Source organism: Brachypodium distachyon, chromosome 4 (assembly GCF_000005505.3).
Source record: "Brachypodium distachyon strain Bd21 chromosome 4, Brachypodium_distachyon_v3.0, whole genome shotgun sequence".
Lineage (NCBI taxonomy): Eukaryota > Viridiplantae > Streptophyta > Magnoliopsida > Poales > Poaceae > Brachypodium > Brachypodium distachyon.
In genome coordinates this window covers 13,282,760-13,300,787 of record NC_016134.3, presented here as the reverse complement: position 1 = coordinate 13,300,787, position 18,028 = coordinate 13,282,760, and the positions used below count along the sequence as shown (strand labels likewise).

At 44.6% G+C, this 18,028-nt stretch overlaps 2 protein-coding genes and 2 long non-coding RNA genes across 6 annotated transcripts; 3 read left to right on the top strand and 1 right to left on the bottom strand.

Annotated features, from left to right (window-relative positions):
• Nucleotides 1-6,689: 6,689 nt before the first annotated feature.
• LOC106866860 lies at nt 6,690-12,447 on the top strand. Its single transcript, XR_001407915.2, has 3 exons — nt 6,690-7,057; nt 12,042-12,225; nt 12,308-12,447. It is a non-coding gene; the product is annotated as an uncharacterized LOC106866860 (long non-coding RNA).
• LOC100835659 (probable LRR receptor-like serine/threonine-protein kinase At3g47570) lies at nt 7,437-11,203 on the bottom strand. Of its 3 annotated transcripts, XM_024463485.1 has the most exons (3): nt 10,611-10,834; nt 8,148-9,006; nt 7,437-8,025 (listed from the first exon to the last, which is right to left on the bottom strand). In XM_024463485.1, exons 1-3 carry the CDS (start codon nt 10,683-10,685, stop codon nt 7,655-7,657), a joined length of 1,305 nt encoding a protein of 434 aa, XP_024319253.1. In that variant the 5' UTR covers nt 10,686-10,834; the 3' UTR covers nt 7,437-7,654. The 3 variants fall into 3 exon arrangements, with proteins under 3 accessions (XP_024319253.1, XP_010237523.2, XP_024319252.1); XM_010239221.3 differs by having other exon boundaries at nt 8,148-11,203; XM_024463484.1 differs by lacking the exon at nt 7,437-8,025 and having other exon boundaries at nt 8,864-9,006; nt 9,084-11,203.
• A 135-nt stretch (nt 12,448-12,582) lies between the features above and the next one.
• LOC106866859 lies at nt 12,583-13,785 on the top strand. Its single transcript, XR_001407914.2, has 2 exons — nt 12,583-12,803; nt 13,170-13,785. It is a non-coding gene; the product is annotated as an uncharacterized LOC106866859 (long non-coding RNA).
• A 1,754-nt stretch (nt 13,786-15,539) lies between these two features.
• On the top strand, nt 15,540-17,174 carry LOC100826904. The gene is made up of 3 exons (XM_024462867.1): nt 15,540-15,575; nt 15,651-15,948; nt 16,837-17,174. Exons 1-3 carry the CDS (start codon nt 15,555-15,557, stop codon nt 16,917-16,919), a joined length of 402 nt encoding a protein of 133 aa, XP_024318635.1. The 5' UTR covers nt 15,540-15,554; the 3' UTR covers nt 16,920-17,174.
• The last annotated feature ends 854 nt before the right edge of the window (nt 17,175-18,028 follow it).

Sequence of the window (18,028 nt, the reverse complement as noted above, 5' to 3'; positions counted from 1 at the left end):
TAAGGCTCCTGGATGCGTGCATGTTGGCAGTAGTGTATAGCAAACCGAACCTGCGGTATGTGTGTTTATATAGGCGAAGCAGGTGCATGGGGAAAGGCAAAGGAACTAATTGCTACTCTCTCCGTTCCGAATTGATTGGCGTTCGCCATTTTGTAAAAAAAAACTCCTGTTAATTTACGAAATCAACATATACTCCACGTCTTCAATTGAACGTGGACTGTGCGTTGATTTCGAAAAACTACAGGGTTTTTTTTTTGTAAAACATCTGTTAAAACGTGGACTGCAGGTCGATTTCAGGAAATAGAAAGGATTTTTTTTTGCAAAATTTCCGGCACCGATTAATTAGGAACAGAGAGGAGTAGTATTGTGGTGATTGCTCTCCAAGAAGAGTAGGAACATTTTCGGAAAGCCGGGAAAACTTTCATGTACGTTGTTCTGCTCATAACCAACGTACCGCTCCTATGTTTGGGAAGATGAGTGTGTGTGTGCCACGATTTTCACCGATCATGGTAGTTTATCGTTATCTGATCTCCATGGCACAAGGAAAATAGATGAGCATATTCACAGGCCATGTGGATACCGCCCACAGTGGGATTATATAAAGGCCTGCGAAAATTTCAGAATCCACAAAACCGGAGTCCAAAGGACTCAATCTATTAATTGAGAAGAATAGAGTTGTCCAGTTAATTAACGGAAAACCGGGTGAAAACACTGTACATGCCCTAAGAAGAGGATATTGCTTTCAGTTAAAAAAACTCCTTTCCCCACGCCCGAGTCATCTTTGGGGGCGGCTCGAGCGAGACCCTAGCCGCCGCCGCCCCTGTCCTCCCCAGCTCGTCCCTCCCCTCGCCGTCGCCGGAGGAGGCCGACGGGCTAACGGCGGAAGGCGGCGGCAGGGTCTCCCTGTGCCGGTTGGCGGCGGATTTCGAGGTGCGGCAACTACTTCGGCTGGTGGCGTGAGGCGGGCGGCGGCGTGCAGGCGTGCTGCGGCGGTGCGGGAGGGAGGCCGCCTGCTGGGGGCAGGCACCGCGCGGTCGTCGGCTGCGGTGCAGGGGCCTGCCGTGCTGCTCTTTCGGGTGGTGTGACTGCGGTCTCTATCGGCAGCACGACGGCGGGGGGCGAGGTATGGGCGGCGCTGCTGCTGCCCTGCCGCCGGATTTGGTTAGGCTCTTGCCAAATCTTGCGCCAGGATGCAGGGGCAGCAGTGGTGCTGCCTTGGTGGTGGTTGGCAGTGTTCTCGGCGCGGCGGCAGACGATTTGTTTCGCCGTTGGTGTGAGAAGAGAGAGGCGGTGCCTCGGTGAAAGCTGCGCTCCGGCCTTGGCCGGGGCCAACGATGGCGATGCCCAGGGGCTGCGGCAATGGTTTTTGTTGTCGGTCTTTCCGACGTGTCCGATGAATTTTCAGGGTTGGTTGCTTCGTTGTGTTGGGAAGTCGGAGTCGCCAGCTCAGAGGCGTGATGACGATGAATTGGTGTGAGACGGTGCGATCTTTGTGGTCCTTTGTCGGCGCAGGCCCTGCATATCGCCCCAGAATGGGTGTCTTTTGTTCACATGCGAGGGCGGCCGACTGTTTGGCATGGACCGACATGAGCTTGCGTTCCTGCAAGAGTAGTGTCTCCGTTCTTGGACGTTGGTGGGGGAAGTCGGAGTCGCCGGCTCAGGAGGAGTGCTTGTGTGATGACGATGACTTCTGCGTGCAACCTCGACTGCAATCTTCTTCGGCAGCGTGCGTTGAGCGAGTGTGAGTGGCCAGGTCGGCCAGTGTGGTCCTTTGTGCTGTTATGTTTCACGATGGTGTTTTGGGCTTCAGTTAGTGAGACTGGAGATTGTTGTAGTCCACATATATGCTTTGTTTACCAAAATATATATTGCGGTTCATCCACATCGCTGACGAGCATGACACCAACTGAATTGGCACTCCATATATAGTGACTCGTGGAGTTTCATTTCCTGGTTTGCTAACAGGTTGCTTCGTACTGTACTAGGCTACTATACACATGCGTGCATTCAGTATGTAAGATTTGATCTTTTGTGACTTAATCCAACTCACGTTCTCGCACAGTAATCAAACTGTTGTGGCCAACTGCAGCCGTGAGTAAGCAAAACGTGCATTTTTGTAGAGGCAAAAACATGTACTCACTCCGTCCCAAAATAACTGACTTGGATTCTTATACGAATCCACGGAGGGAGTATACTGAATGTGCTATATGATGAGGCGTCTCTCGGGAGGGAAAGGATGCAGAGCTCCAGACAGAGGCAGTTAGATCGAGTGCTATATGATATGTCGGTTTTAAACTCAAGAACCACCGCACTGATGACCGAAGTTTTGACCATTTCTATGCCATACTTTATGATAATGTATCCATGTTTTGCACAACGGTACATAATATTGTCATGACAAACAATTTTGTCAAATAGGTTTACAATAATTTTTTTGTTTTAAAAATAATTTTCTGTTTTTCTAAGTGCAAAAGGTGGTATATTGTGAAGCAACTACAACTAATATGGTTCAAAATGGCACCTATCCAATTTTCATACAGAGTAGACCATTTTTAATTTCTAGTTTTCAATGGTTTTGAATTTTCTAGCTTTCTAGGTACTCTTTCCCGTTTAAATGAATTTCTACGGATTTCCCAAAAATAATTCAAATTTTAACTATAAGTGTGTGCATGTTTCTTCCTAAAAATTATAGAGACATATACTTGGGATAAATAGTACGAGCTTGGGGTTTGAATAGTATTTAGGATAAATATTATATTCTACTTGAAATCTTAAAAGATACATTGGTAAACACAAAAATGAAATAAATAGAAAAATTCTTTGGATTTTTATTGGGCTGGCCCAGCAGGGCTAGGGTTTGAGGGGTTGTATAAAACTCCCCCTCCCTCCTTCACTTCGGACACCCCCTTTGTTCGCCCCCTTCCTCCCCCGACCCCCCGAATTCCCAGATCTCCGCCGCCTCCCACCGTTCCTCCCCTGATCCGTGTTGCCCTGCCTTCCTCCCCTAGTCTGCTCCGTCCTCCTCTGCTGCTCGCCCCGGTCTCCTACCAGCCTCCCTTGCCCAATCTGGCCGCCCCCAACTCCTCCTTGCCCCTGCCTCTCCTCCAGATCTGCCCCTTCTCCCTCTTACGACAACTCCTATCCTCCCTCTGGATCCCACCACCTCGTCATCGAACCCTACCTTCTCCCTGAGCGGGCAGGGCATGGACGAGGAGAAGGCAAAGGCTGCCATCACGTCCCACCACTATACGAGCTCCTGCTGCAGGACCACGTCACCAGTCGACCAGCTCCCCTACATCAATGCGCAAAACGCGGCTGGGCCCAAGAGTATGATTTACCCCTGGAAAGGTATGTTTATCTTAATTGTTAGTTTCCCCAGTAGTATGATTTACCTTCCTACCAGGTCAGAACTCAGAACTCTTACTTGATACATCCATGGTATTCTGGGTGCTTTTATGTGCTGTGATGTGGGGTATCTCGTAGTTCCATTTAAAATGATGTTTAGGTGTTGTCTTCTGTATTAGCTTGGCTTGGATTTCGCTTTGCATGTGAGCTAGCTTACTTGCAATGGGGATATCCGCAACAATGTTTCAACCAATATGTTTCTTGGGTCATGATTATTGTATTTTGGTCCGACCGCTCCACCAGCTTCTACCAGTAACCACCGCTCCTCGAGATACAACGCCAGCGCCTGCCGCCAGCTGGTTCAATTGAAGAGCATGGGGAAGACACTCCTCTTCTTCGACCTCGGGTAGACTCCTCTCCTTATCTCCAACATGGCAATCAGGTACAAAATTCAATTATTCTTTTTTTTTCACAAAGAGAATCGATTGTCTTGTGTTGGAAGAAACCCAATTGACCACCAAGTCCATAACAACTGCCATATCCAAATCCACAGGTAATTGTTGGTGGTTCTGGATTATTTTTGTGGTGTTTGTTCATGGAAAGTTGCGGATCTAAAAATGGAAGGTTTGTGATCTTTTTCCCAGATTTAAGATATGAATTTCGCTTTACTTCTCAAGTTTTTTTCTCTTATTTATGGATTATATTAGATCTAAATTGTGAATATCATACATACAGAATTCGTAATTCTGTTTGTTTGTGAGATGGGTAACTAAGCATGTGACGCTCTCTCTGTATGTCCTGGATATCTCTTCAGAATCGAGAACATTCCAGACATGATGGTTGAGTCTCCTATGCGCCACCGCACACTCCCCCCCCCCCCCTATCTATCTATCTCTAGAGATTTATCTGACATGTGAGTGAGTGAGCAAGCGAGCAGTAGCCAACAAACCATTTCGTGACGCAAACACCGACACCGGACGTAGTTCGTATGTGTGAGTGAGTGTGTGTTTTGCTAGTTTTAGGTTGGGTTGTTTTGTGCATGGGCATGACAATGCAATAGGCTGGTGACGGAGTGTTGGGGCTGCCTAGTTGGTTCCGATTCCTATCGTACGAGGAGGAGCCGACGGTGCACCACTCTCACAAGAAGAAATTGTCCTTCCAGCTCATGTCCGACATCAACCCACTCTCTGACCTTGCTCGCCTCCATCTGTCTAGGGTTGCAAGTGGGAGCCCACTTAAGTCCCACTTGTAGTTCAATCTTTCAATTTTAGTTCAAATTTTGAGTCAAGATTTTGAACTAGCAAATCTCAAATAAACTAGAAGTGTGATTTAAGTAGGCTCCCACTTGCAACCCTACATCCGTCAGACCTCCAAAGTACGAACCAACCCTACCGCCATCCATGATCCATTGCATCTCCAAACTCGCAATATCGATGAATTAATTATATATCGACGGGATTATGTATGTGTGCGTTCATGTAACGAGGCACACGGAGATAGGTTCTTCTTCAACCGGCCTGTGACTAAGTGCGAGGGAAGGGTCCACAGGGTGGTACCCGGTGCCACCGACGTATGGAGGGTGTCCGAAAAGGAGGAGCTTATGGTCGTCTCCCCACGGCGCATGCCCATGGCCCTCAAGTAGACGGTCGTCTTCTTCTTCGCCGCCAATTGGCGGCGCATGCATCCAGCGTGCCATGCACGAGGACCGCATCCACCCCACCAGCTGGCCGCTGTAGACCCGCAGCCAACATCGGCAAAGCTGTGGGGGACTAGGTGGTCTGCCGCGTGTTCTAGAAGGCCACGTGCGCTCAATGCCACGGCGGAAACCCGCCGGATATGAGCGGAAAGTTGGTCCCGACGTCGTTCTACGTAACCGAGGAATTAGGAGATTATGACAAAGAAGAAAAGATCGCTAGTTCTAACTAGCCAGGAGAGAATTTTCTAATCCGTGTTTCTTTCTTAGATCGTTCGCACGCTGCCAATGTGGTTCTAGTAGCTGTAGCTAGGAATAAGATTCCTTGCTAGTGCATGCAAGGGAACCCAGCAAACGATCGGTCGAGCTTTGTACAACAAAACATGAACCAATCAACTTGGAGATCTCTCCTCATACTTAATTATTGGCTGCCACAAGACAGAGATCGCAGAATTGATGTTTCATGTTTTGTTCTACAAAGCTCAATCAATCTCTTGCTGCGTTCCCATGCATTGGGGATCTTATTCCTACCTAGAGCTACCAGATCGAACAACATTGGCTGCACAACTAACGATCTAAGGAAAGAAAGACGGATTAGAAAAAGAAAAATCCTCGGCTAGTTAGAACTAGCCATCTCTTCTTCTTCATTGTCATCTCCTGATTCCTCGGTCACGCAGGACGAGACCGGGGACGATAGTCCGCGCCTGCGTTGAGCTCACGTGGCCTTCTGGAACACGCGGCAGACAACCCACTCCTCCACAGCCTTGCCGTTGTAGGCTGCTGCGGTGGCCATGGCGGGGTGGGGCCGTACTCGTTCATGGCCCATTGGGTGCGCGCGGCGGCAGCGCCGCCGCCGTCGACGGAGAAGAAAACTAGTGTCTGCTTTAGGGCCATGGGCACGAGCTGCGGCGAGACGACCACGACCTCCTCGTTCCCGGACGCCTTCCACACGCCGGGTGCCACCCCACGGGGCCTGCGCCCGCACCGCGGCACCGCCCGGCTGAAGAAGAACTTTTCCCCGTGCGCCTCGTTGCCTGCACGCACAAATACATGATGTAATTGAATCGATAAATAATTCATCGGCATATGTTGTGAGCGTGGACGGAATTGGATCGTCGTATTGTACCTGGGAGGTCTGCTGGGATGATGCGGGCAATGCCTTCTTGCGAATGTTGTGCACCGTCACCTCCTCGTCGTTCTGCACGAACCGAACCGCTCGACAGCCTCAACAGTCCGCCACCGACCATGCCCACGCACAAGACAACCCAAGTTAGGACTAGCAAAACACAGACCGGCCGGAAATGGTTTCTCTCTGCTTGCTTACTTGCTCACTCTCGCTCACATATCAGATAAATCCATCGTGAGAGCGGGAGCAAGAGAATCATCAAAGGTACAAGCCAATGAAAAAATAATGAACCGTTATATTCATCGTAGATATATAAGAGCATTTTCAGCAGTAGCACCTAAAACAAAGTCCTAAATCCTGTTTAGAGGTTTCTCCCTAAAAAAATTATCTCCTATTTCATCTTTCTCTTCAACACTAGCCCTTATATCTCGGTCCCTATTTATTTTCTCTTATTACACTGACAATTGGGACCCACTTGTCAGTGGGCCAATTTTATCTTTTTTTTGGGCGAGTAATTTTATCCTCTCATCTTTTTCCCCAACAATTGGGGGCAAGCCAAGCCGAGGCCATGGCGGGCGGGTGGGGTCGGCCGAAGGCACAGGCGGGCTCGGCCCGGTCGAGGGCGGCGGCACGACGGCGCGCACGGAGGATCACGGTCGCCCGGCAGATAGGAGCCGCGGTGGCGCAGATCCGACCACGACGACGAACGAGGAGGAGCCGCGCAGGGATCTCCATGGTGGGGCGGCCACGAGGACGAGCGGGGGAGGAGCACGGCCACAGCCGGGAGCTGCAGACCGGCGACGGCGGCTGAGGGCGCAGCCGGTGGTGGAAGGGCCTCGCGGCGGCGAGGCAGAGCCCGGGACGGCGAGACCGGTGGAGGGGCAATTTTGTTGGTAAGTGAACTGAAGATCCCGAGAGTTGCAACGATTTGGGAGATTAATTGGATATATTCGGGGATAGTTCGTAGAATAAGATTTTTGTAAATGGTAAGTCTAGGGCTATTAGGAAATTTAATCTAGCCGAACATCCAGTAGTTACTGGGATTTTTTTACAACGATGATAATTACCCAATGTTATGAATTTCAGTTAAGGATTTTGTTAAAAAAAATAGGCCAACTCAAATGCATTTACAAATTATAGTATAGATGTTTTTTTTTAACCATAAAAACTCCTTTCATTAACTAGCAAAAAGGTTTACATCCCGGATGAGAAAGGGTACAATAGCGGGAGGGGGGGTCTCCAGCCAACTCGCAGTGCCTGAGAACTTGGCAATGGCACTAGAATAGGATAATCTTATATTTCACAGGGACCCTTTATTCGTAGTTCCATGTGCCCCCCGTTTAGTCTTTACAGAAAATGTATCGAATACAAATTTCTTATTACTGTTGGAAGTTAAATAAGATAATAAGATCGTTCTAAAACAAAGACATGTAGAGGCTGCATCTTGCAACCCCATTACTGTAGTAGAAGTGAGTTACAACAATGTTTATCTATTTCGTCAAATGTGAACACTGATACTTCTCTTTGGTGGTGACAAGTTCTGCATAAACAGTCTCCATTGTCGGTCGATCCTTCGGTGATGCCTCAGAGCACTTTAGACCAACTTGAGCCAGCTGTATAACAAAATGTTGTTCTTGGACCATTTCATGATTTTCTCCTTGAAATTCATCATATGTGTTGAGCCTGGGATCGCAGACATCACCAATTTTTTGTGGCAGTGCTGCTTCCACAAACTTGTGAAGATTCATACTATCCTTAAACATCTCATCAGTCGGATGCTTTCCTGTGATCATCTCTAGAAGAATAACTCCATAGCTATACACATCAGACTCAACTGAGATTTTGCACCCCATGCCATACTCTGCAATATTAAGAAAAAAATGCTAAGAACTCTATTTTAATTGATTGAAGCGTGACTAAATTGTTTAGGTGGTAAATAATATGATACATGAGATGCGAAGAATATAAGAATAAGACACTCACCTGGTGCAATGTATCCGACTGACCCTCTTGGTCCTACTATGCTTGATGAGTCACTAAATGTTGTTGAAGAGTCACTGTAAAGAAACTTTGCAAGCCCAAAGTCACTAAGACATGCCACCATTTCATCATTCAAAAGGACATTGCTTGGTTTCAGATCACAATGAACCAAAGGAGGAGTGCATTGATTATGAAGATACTCCAATGCAGCAGCTATGTCCACAGCTATTGTTATTCTTGACCCTAAACTCAATGCTGTTTTTGGGCTATGGTTGTACCCTTTTGGATGAAGCCAACTGTCAAGGTTACCATTATCCATGTACTCGAGAATAAGTGCTTTGAATTCATCTCCTTTTGTGTCAATGGTTGAGCATGAACTAATCACCCTTATAAGATTTCGGTGACGAATGCTTCGCAATGCATCACATTCAGCACGGAAGTTCTTTGGTGCTCCAAATTGGTCAAGTCTGAACACTTTAATGGCAATTGTGTATGGTTCTGACAAGATTTGACCCCTGTATACGAATCCAAGGCCCCCTGAACCGACAAGACTTGTTGAAGGAAAACCACCTGTTGCCTTAAATAAATCCTCGTATGAAAAATTCTTGAACTGCTTGAATGGTTGGTTCAAGAGTCTTTTTTCTTGACTTCTCTTCGCTCGCGCAATAGCAGCAACACATGCCAAGGTAACAAGAACAATCGTAGCAAGTGGAACCACTACAGTCACAGTGTAGCCTGTCTTCCGTTTTGAAGGTGATGTTGCGCAAAGGGGTACTTGTAGCATAGGAGAACTGGCACACAACTTGTTGTTTCCTTGGATGAATACGATACTTGAATTGGCAAAGATGCCACCTTCAGGGATCTGTCCCTCAAGATCATTGAACGATATATTGAGAATTTGTAAAGAGCTCAAAGACGTGAAAAATTGTGGTATTGTACCAGAGATGTTGTTTTGCGAAAGATCCATCATATTGATGCCTCTTAAGTTGATGAGAGATCCTGGGATGCTTCCTTGTAAAACATTTGCCTCCAAGTGGAGAGACTCCAGAACGAGGCACTGGCCAATTGAGGAGGGAATCTCACCTGATAATTGGTTGTTGGAAATGTTAAGTGAATTTAGATTATTTAATCGGCCAATCTCCAATGGTATGTGCCCAGTGATTTGGTTATAGGATAAGTCTAGAGCTTCAGAAAGTGTCAAAATGGAAAAGAGCTCAGCTGGGATGCTTCCATTGAAGTTATTGCTAGAAAGGTTTAGTCTCACTAAGGATTTGCAACTTGCTAAACTTGTAGGTATGTTTCCAGTCAATTCATTTTCCTCAAAATAAATTTTAGTGAGCTTCTTCAGTTGTCCAATTGATGTTGGGATTTCTCCAGAAAGGTTATTGCGGGATAAGCCTAGGATGGACAAGTTCCGAAGATTTCCTAATGTCTCAGGAATATGCCCGGAAAAGAAATTCATATCCATTTCAAGGACAGTGAGGCTTGTTAGTTTTCCTAACTCCAGAGGTATACTACCACTCAACTGGTTATCTATGAGGATCAATACCTCCAAGGTTTTTGAAAGATTGGTAACAGAAGTTGGCATTATTCCTTGGAGGATGTTTCTATCCAACCATAATTTTTGTAACAGGGTGCAGTTTGTTAGAGAGGACAAGAAGCTCCAGTCTCCAGCCATAAGCCTGTTTGCACCGAGATCTAGGTAACTCAACATGGACAGAGATCCCAGTGATGGAATGACACCACTAAATGAGTTGCTACGAAGATTTAGAACCTGGAGGTTTGAAGCATTAGCCAGTGAAGGAGGAATTGGCCCTTCGAATTGGTTCCCTTCCAGTATCAATTTTTTGATGTTTGGAAGGGCATTGCCGATATTGGTGGGAAGTTGGCCACCGAATTTGTTGGCACCAAGACCAAGATAAGTAAGAGAAGAGATTGTATAAAGTGCTGCTGGAACAATGCCCGCCAAGTTATTATAACTCAGGTCTAATCTTTGCAACTTGGCAATTTTACTTATGCTCTCTGGAATTCTTCCTTGTAACTTGTTCTGAGCAATCAAGAGCATAGATAGGGAGGAAAGGTTGCCAATCGAGGTAGGAATCTCTCCTGAGAGGTTGTTTTGGGTTAACATAAGGTATTCCAGTGGTGAGGATATCTGTGGGATAGAAGGAATGGACCCAGAAAGGTAATTATATGAGAGGTCTATGTAAGACAGGGATGTGCTATGGAATAGAGCAGGGGGTATTCCTCCACGGAGACTATTATTCCGTAGACTCACCCATGTGAGACGCTTGGTACTCCCCAAAAGTTGAGGAATGGTACCAGTGAGCTTATTGCTATTTATGAATAGTGCAGAAAGGTTGGCAAGTGAACTGAACTGCGATGGGATACTTCCTTCAATATTATTACTGCTCAGGATAATTTGCTTAAGGGATGAACACTGAGCAAGACCTGTAGGGATCTCACCTTCGAGAGAGTTGCTATATAGGTCGACGATCTCGAGATGGGAGCATGAGGATATTGTCTCTGGTATCTCACCATGAAGTGAATTCATGCTGAGGTTGAGGTATCTTAGCCGGGTTAAGCGGCTGATCATAGGAGAAATTTGGCCGCCAAGTTGATTGTTGGGCATGTGGATCCTAGTGAGGAAAGTGAGGTCAGCAATGCAAGGAAATATTTGGCCAACAATATTTACTGATTCAAGGTTTAGTGCTATGACAAGAGATGCATTGTGTGTGCTGCATGTCACCCCACGCCAATCGCAGTGTGTGGAAGACGACATATTTCGCCATGAGGCTAATGCTCCCGAAGGGTCATGGAGTTGGGACTTGAGGCAGAGGAGGGCTTGCTGATCAGCTTCTGTTTCATTATGGGCTGAAGTTGATGTGGAAAAGGAATAGGGAAGTTGGGTCAGGAAATAAAAGCGGATTAAGAGAAGCAGGGGTGACAGGTAGAGCTTGCTGGTTGCTACATGAGACATCTCTCTTCTCTGCACATTTGTTGAGCTGCTTTGGTCTATCTATGATCTTTGCCGACCAGAACACCGTTGCATCTTATATAGGCAGTCAGGCCTACTGGTTCTTAATAAGAAGTGTGGTGCAAGCCTGTCAACATCCACTTGAATAGTTTTGCATGAAAGACCAGGCATGCACTTCAACTTGGAAGATGTGTAGCGCAAAATTAGTCATCGGCCCTCTCAGTCAGCATTAATTGGAGCCTCAGTTTTCCTCATGAAGTAAAATTAGTTTCCTGTCCATCCAACATGAGCGCCTCCTTTCACTTTCCACGTCAATATTCATGTACATATGACTGATGCCAATTTCATTTGTGCTACATATGTTAAATAGCATTGACATTGACTTGTACCATGGTGCTCTAGTGGATCATGTTCCTTTCAGGAGTTAGGTGTGATTATGGAAATTCAAGTCCAGTGTCCTTGGCTTCCCCATATCCTTTTCTTTGCGGAGCTCGCCGTAGCCTTGTCCTCCCCGTCGGCTATCCCGTTGTGGAGTCCCTGGTTCTTGAGCAATCTCAGGCAGATTTCCATAAATCGCTGGCTCCCTCGGATCGAAGATGCGACGGTGCTATTGCTTTCTCCAACGCACTGATCCATGGATGGGGCCTCGCCAGAGTTGATCAGTGCACACACAAGCATCAAAATCTGGTGCATCTTCTCCCTGGATGGTGACACAGAAGGGATCGAGTACAGGATTGGGGATTGAACAGAGTAATTATTAATTATGGTTTTATTTTTGTACTAATGTGAAAATACCATAATACCCTTCCCTAATACTACTCTATTTAGGGCTAATGGAGTATTGGGTACCGTATAAACTGTCATATATTAAGCATACAAGTTCCACATCAGAACTAAAGAGAGTGCTTCTCTTGAACCAGGGTTAAAACACTTTGATATTTGCGAATGGAAATTAGAGCACGACATTCAGCAATATGTAGTTCCATTCCGCTACAATGCTCTGCTTTTGGAAAATGCACCTGGACATTTTGACTAGTCGTGGTCAGCCAAAATGACTTCATCTGGAAGTGCTCAGGTTGCAGGGCACCGGGAGGTTGACTCCAGGTCAGTTCACTCGGTCAATAGCCTCTTTATTGGAGGCAAGAACTTTTCCTGAGCTAATTATTCTTGTAAACTAATTTTGTAGCGACTCACTGTCATATTGGCCAATTCCACGGAGTTACAATAACCATGGATCAAATGTTTTTTTCGTTGGAGGACAGCACTGGGACACCAATGGTTTATCATGCAACCCTGTCCGGTTAATAGCTTCTTGTTGAAGGCAAGTACTATTTCCTTTTTAATGTTCCTGTAGAACACTCTGCACCATAATTGAAAGCGACATCAGTCATATATCGACCCAGTCCGGTCAATAGCTTCTTGTTGAAGCGAGGATTATTTACCTTTCGATGATCCTGTAGAACGCCATGGTGCTGCACACAAGTCAAGCTCAATGCCCCAGTCAATGGGTTAGGTTGCACGCATGTATTTGAACCTGCTACATATGTAAGTAGTAGTGGTACTTTTTGTCCCTGAGGCATGAAGAAGTGCTCAGGCGACGATGACAAGACTCTACTTTCTTCCAACCATATTGCTGGTGATCCATTTGATCCTGATTCTCACGTCTGGCACCCGTCTTGGTTGTAAGTAATATAACCTTTATCCCTGCGTATAAATTTTTCTTTTCCATAAAAGGATTTCCAGTTCCTGATTTCGTTAATGAAATCAAGTTTGTTAAACTGAAACCGAATGGAAATTAAAGGTAACAAGAAACTGGCTGGCCCAGGTTTTACAGCTAACCATGCAAGAAAGTATCGAACAGCTCGCACAATTAGAGCACTTAAATACCTGAGTTTTAACCTAATGAGAGAGCAGCAGCAGAATGTTGTCCTATTTAAGGAGACGAAACACCTTTGATCCATTTCAATGCGTTGTGTCACGGTAGATATGGAGGTAGAGATGAATTACACACGAATTGCCGTCCTCATTTGCCTTTTCTGATACTGCAGGCACTTATGACCCTCGTGGCAACATAATATATTGTCCAGACACGGATCCAGGAAAGAGGTGTGAGCGTCCGCCATGTTGAAGATGCGCCATGAAAATGGAGTTGACACAATTTATTGTGAACCGTGTTACTCCAGATTGAAAGATGGTGTGATATCATCCTATATGTACTCATGATCTGCTCTTTACCGGCAAAATAAGCAAAATTGTTGCATATGTACAACTAAGTTCTAATGACAGGGTACCATATCCAGATTGATAGGATGAATTTACAGCATCCTGGATCACGTTCTGGGCAGGAGTACTTCTGATCAAGACTCTGATCGGCATTTGGATGCAGGCTTTTAATTGACCTGTGTATGACGCTTACTTTTATGCACATTGTTACAAAATATTGTAATCTGAAACTCATGCACTCCCTCTGATCCTAAATTCTCGTCGTTGTTTTAGTGCAAATTTGAACTAAAACCACGACAAGAATTTAGGATATGAGGGAGTACAAAATTGCATGATTTTATACTTGCACTGGGCATAATTGTTTGTGTGATGTCAGAGAGCTATGTATGTATATTGCTGGTGATTAGAAGGAACCAATTAGGGTGCTATGTCTGGACATAACTGCTTTTGTGATGGTCATCAATTCTTTGAATTAACAACTAACCTTTCAACAGGATAGAAGTGATTTTCGAGAAATTCAGAATCAGGAGTTAGCAACTGAACATTTCAACAAATTCTATTTTGTGTGAGCGGAGATAGGAATTTATTTGTGCGGGTAGAGATGGGAATTTGTTGGAATGAAGAGCCTCTGAATAAGTTCTTAGAATCCAAATCAGAATAAATTGGATAAAGCCTGAAATCTAATGGCCCCAAATATGTCGGACTCTCCAAATTTTATCTGGAATCAGAATTCAACAAACTTATAGCCTATCTTGGTAAATTTGACGAGAACTTTCAATACGGCTCATGATTTGCAAGTTTAAATGTCTGGTAAACTCTATTCCGAATTTGACACTTGCATCTCTCTTCTCGGCACAGATGCACATGTGCTAAGCTGCTTTGGTATGTTCATGATCTTTTGCCCACCAAAACGTGGTTGCATTCTAAATAGGCAGTTAGGCACCATGCTTTCCAGCTATAAAGGATAATGAAGTTTATGACATATGTTTACATAATTGTGTAGGTGCGTTATGCAATAGTACAAGGATACGAGCCTGTCAACATCTTTGTGGGCTCCCACTTGTTCTTAGTAGTATGCAGTGTGGTTCAAGCCTGTCAACATCCACTTGAATTGTTTTCCGTGAAAGACGGGGCAGCTACAACGATTTTGAAGATGTCCTCGGGCAAATGTTAGTAAACAGTTGTCTCAGTCAACACTTATTGGAGGCTGAGTTTTCCTCATGAAGTAAAATTAGTCTCCGGTTTGCATGAGGGATGTGGGCAACCAAGTATACTCTTAGTCTCCATTGACTCCTCCATGTCGATATTCATTCATTTAAGATGCAGATGTTGCAAGATATCGACTTATACTTTATACCATAGGGTGTTCTAGAGGACCATTACCGTTTCAAAACTTAGGTATGATAATGGAAATAAAACCCCACCTTTTGTCCTTTTCTTTAAAACCATTATTCATATGTTGCAAGTCATTTTGTATACGATAACATATGAGGTGCAGGTTGAAGCTGCCACTAAAAATAGAGTTTTTCTTCTTTTACAAGACAGAAAATACCGCCAAACACCGACAAACTATTCAAGATCAACTGTCCCTTGGAAGATCGAGAGTGTAATTTTTTTTGTGGGTGTACAGTGTATTTCCTTTGAAACAGTGCTTAAAAATTATAGGATTATAGACCTCCAGATTTTCCTAGGGATGTGAGATGAATGCAGCAATATGTAGTGGCACTCCAACACGTTGCTCTTCTTTTCAGATCTCCAATGGACGTTAATTTTGACTAGTCATCAGTGGTGGTTAGCCAAATGTGACTAACACTGGAAGAGCTCGTGTTGGGCACATAGTGAGGTTGAAAGACCCCAGGTCAGTCCATCACATGGTCAGTAACCTCACTTTTTTGGAAGGAAGTATTAGCCTCTTATTCAAGGCAAGGACTTTTCCTAAGCTGGTAGCTCTTTAGTTACATTTACTTTTGAGTTACTCCTACCCCTGGTGGCATTTTCGTCAAGTTCAGAATATTTTTGCTCATCTGTTCTTAACTCAGTAAAATTATCAGTGAAACTTGAATTAAAGGATTAACCTTCGGCAAAGGCCTGCAGATGGTCTACAGTTTTCAGTCAACAAAAGGCCTGCAGATCGTTCATGGGATCTTTAAAGGTTCACTCAATATGCAGGTCTCGCTTAATCTGCAAATATATGTGAAAAATGCAGGAGTATGGAACTTACTAAATATCAGGTACGGAACTTTCTAAGTATTCTCACGCGATTCCTATAGAAATGGGACGTAGCTTGAACATTAGTTAATGCTCAGGACCAACTGTTGTTTTCCCTGGAGAAAGACAGCACTGGGACGCCACAGCTTTATTCATGCGACCCAGTCCGGTGGTCATTGCTTTTCAACACTTGCACCATAAATGAAAGCGGCATCAGTCATATATATAAACGTGTAAGACTGAAAGGTTTACTTGGTTGCACACTGGTGGTTTGTATTTCTGGTCCTGGAAGCATGACGAAGATGACAAGACTCTACTTCCTCCCAACCATATTGCTGGTGATTCATTTGGTCCTGATTCTCACCTCCGGCAATAGCACCCTCGTTCGTCGTGGTTGTAAGTGATAGAGTATGATCCTTTTCTTATTCGTGCATGCTTCTTTTTAATGTTTGAAAGAACATCCAAATCATGTTTGTTTAACTGAAACTAAATGGAAAGTAAAGGGAACCAGACACCGGCAGGCTCAGGTTTGCCAACTAACCATGGGGAAAGTATCGTCGAAAAATTCCAATTGTTGTGTTTTTCTTTTGATGGGCAACATTAGGTGAAGCCTTGTGGTATTTTTTTATCTATTATTATGAAAGAAAAGGTGACCAGTCTAAAAGAGGCTGTCTAACCTGAGTTCTAATCCAAGGAGACGACCCATCTAGACAAACAAGGAATTTTGGCCTCAAAGATAAAATCCATTGCTCTCCTTACAAGTTCCAAATGTTCCAAAGCATAGATATATATATAAATATAATCAGGACACGCGGGGAAGACAGCCCCGGGTATTTTTATAAGAAGAATAAGTTCTCACACAAACGAGAAGGTTTTTTTTAAACTCAACTTGAAATTCGCTACCCCCAAAAGTCGAACCCAAGACCTCAGTGTTTCACAAAGACCCCTAACCATTAGGCTAGACACAATATGCAAGCCTCTCATGAAGTATGTCTCTACAAAGTTGGTGTAAGTTTACCGAAGGGTTTGAGATAACCGATGGGCAGACTATGTGATGAAAAGAAAAGACCAAGATCGCTGCGCAAAGCTACAATCAAATAGGACATGAAGTAGCTAGTGCACCAAGTGAAACACCTTCGATCCCTTTCAAATGCGTTCTACACCAAGTGAAACACATTTAATCCCTTTCAAGTGCGTTGTGCTACGGTAGATGTGGCGACAAGAGATGATCCTGCCGGCACACGAATTGCCATGCATTCTCATTTGTCTTTTCTGATCCTGCAGGTACCTATGATCCGAAGGGCGTTCTGAAAGATTGTCCAGACACGGACGGAGGAAAGAGGTGCGAACGTCCGCCGTGCCCATGAAAATGGAGCAGAAACAGTTTATTGTGAACCCTCTTAATTGCGTGGCTTGTTTTTTCTCCAAACTGGCCTAGCTGCAGGTGTCTGTATCCAGATTGATAACATGCTGGTATAGCATTCTATATGTACTGATGATTTGCTATTTACCTGCAAAATAAGCATAATTGTTGCATATGATACGGACAACTAAGATGTAATAACAGGGTATCATATCCATGGCTCTATTCGTAACGAAATTACCCTCAATATTTGCTCTAAGACTCTCGCTCTGGATGCATGCATTCGGAGATCCGGACTTGGTCCAGAAAAAGTTTTCGAGAAAACCTGGATCAGGAGTACTTCTGATCAAGACTCTGATTGGCATTTGGGTGCAAGCTTTTAATTGCCCTCTGTATCCCGCTCACTTTGATCCATATATACCTACTCTCGATCTGCACGCTTAGCATCCCCAAGCATTAATTGTAAAACGCGCTAACCAGAGAAATTAAGTTCTGGTGTTTCCTGTAGAGAATAAAAAGAAGAAAAAAACTACAGTTGTCGCTGTTAGCTTTGGCCTCAAGATCGATCAGATCAAGAAATACGTGCACACACAGTCAGTCGGTTTGGTCAAGGACACGTGGTGTGCTTCTCTTTTATCTTTATTTCCTTCTCAGTTCTCACAATCTTGTTAATTATATAGCAGATATATGTGTATTTATACACACATAACTTGAATAAGGGAGGGTCAGCAAACAAAGGAAGCTCGACTGCAACTTGACTAAATAAACAAGTCACGTAATCAACTCTGATTATCCTCCAAAAATTAAGAAACCATCTTTAGACTCAACTAGGACTATATATCAGTTTGGATTATCCGTAATAATCCAAAGAAGAAGGGAAGCCGACGTAACTTGGATGGCTGGGCTTGGTCGATATCTAGACAAAACTCACATAGTCAAGTATTGTCTTAGAAGCATTCAGTTGTCCGCTGAAGTATCATCCGTGGAAGTTTGATTTTCACGGCGCAAGCCGCATGGTTGGCTCCGCCTTACAACGAGGGTGCGCATGGAAATGCAAATATTCCTGAAGACTCCAAATCCCACGGAGCAACTAGCCAGCTATCTTCCTTGCTG

Bases quoted from the DNA above. Each gene is read 5' to 3' on its own strand.
- LOC100835659 (XM_010239221.3), bottom strand. From the start codon at position 11,124: ATGTCTCATGTAGCAACCAGCAAGCTCTACCTGTCACCCCTGCTTCTC. The intron at 8,026-8,147 runs GTGAGTGTCTTA...TTAATATTGCAG, and splicing joins AGTCGGATACATTGCACCAG to AGTATGGCATGGGGTGCAAA.
- LOC100826904 (XM_024462867.1), top strand. From the start codon at position 15,555: ATGGAACTTACTAAATATCAG. The intron at 15,576-15,650 runs GTACGGAACTTT...GTTAATGCTCAG, and splicing joins TGGAACTTACTAAATATCAG to GACCAACTGTTGTTTTCCCT. The intron at 15,949-16,836 runs GTAAGTGATAGA...CTGATCCTGCAG, and splicing joins CACCCTCGTTCGTCGTGGTT to GTACCTATGATCCGAAGGGC.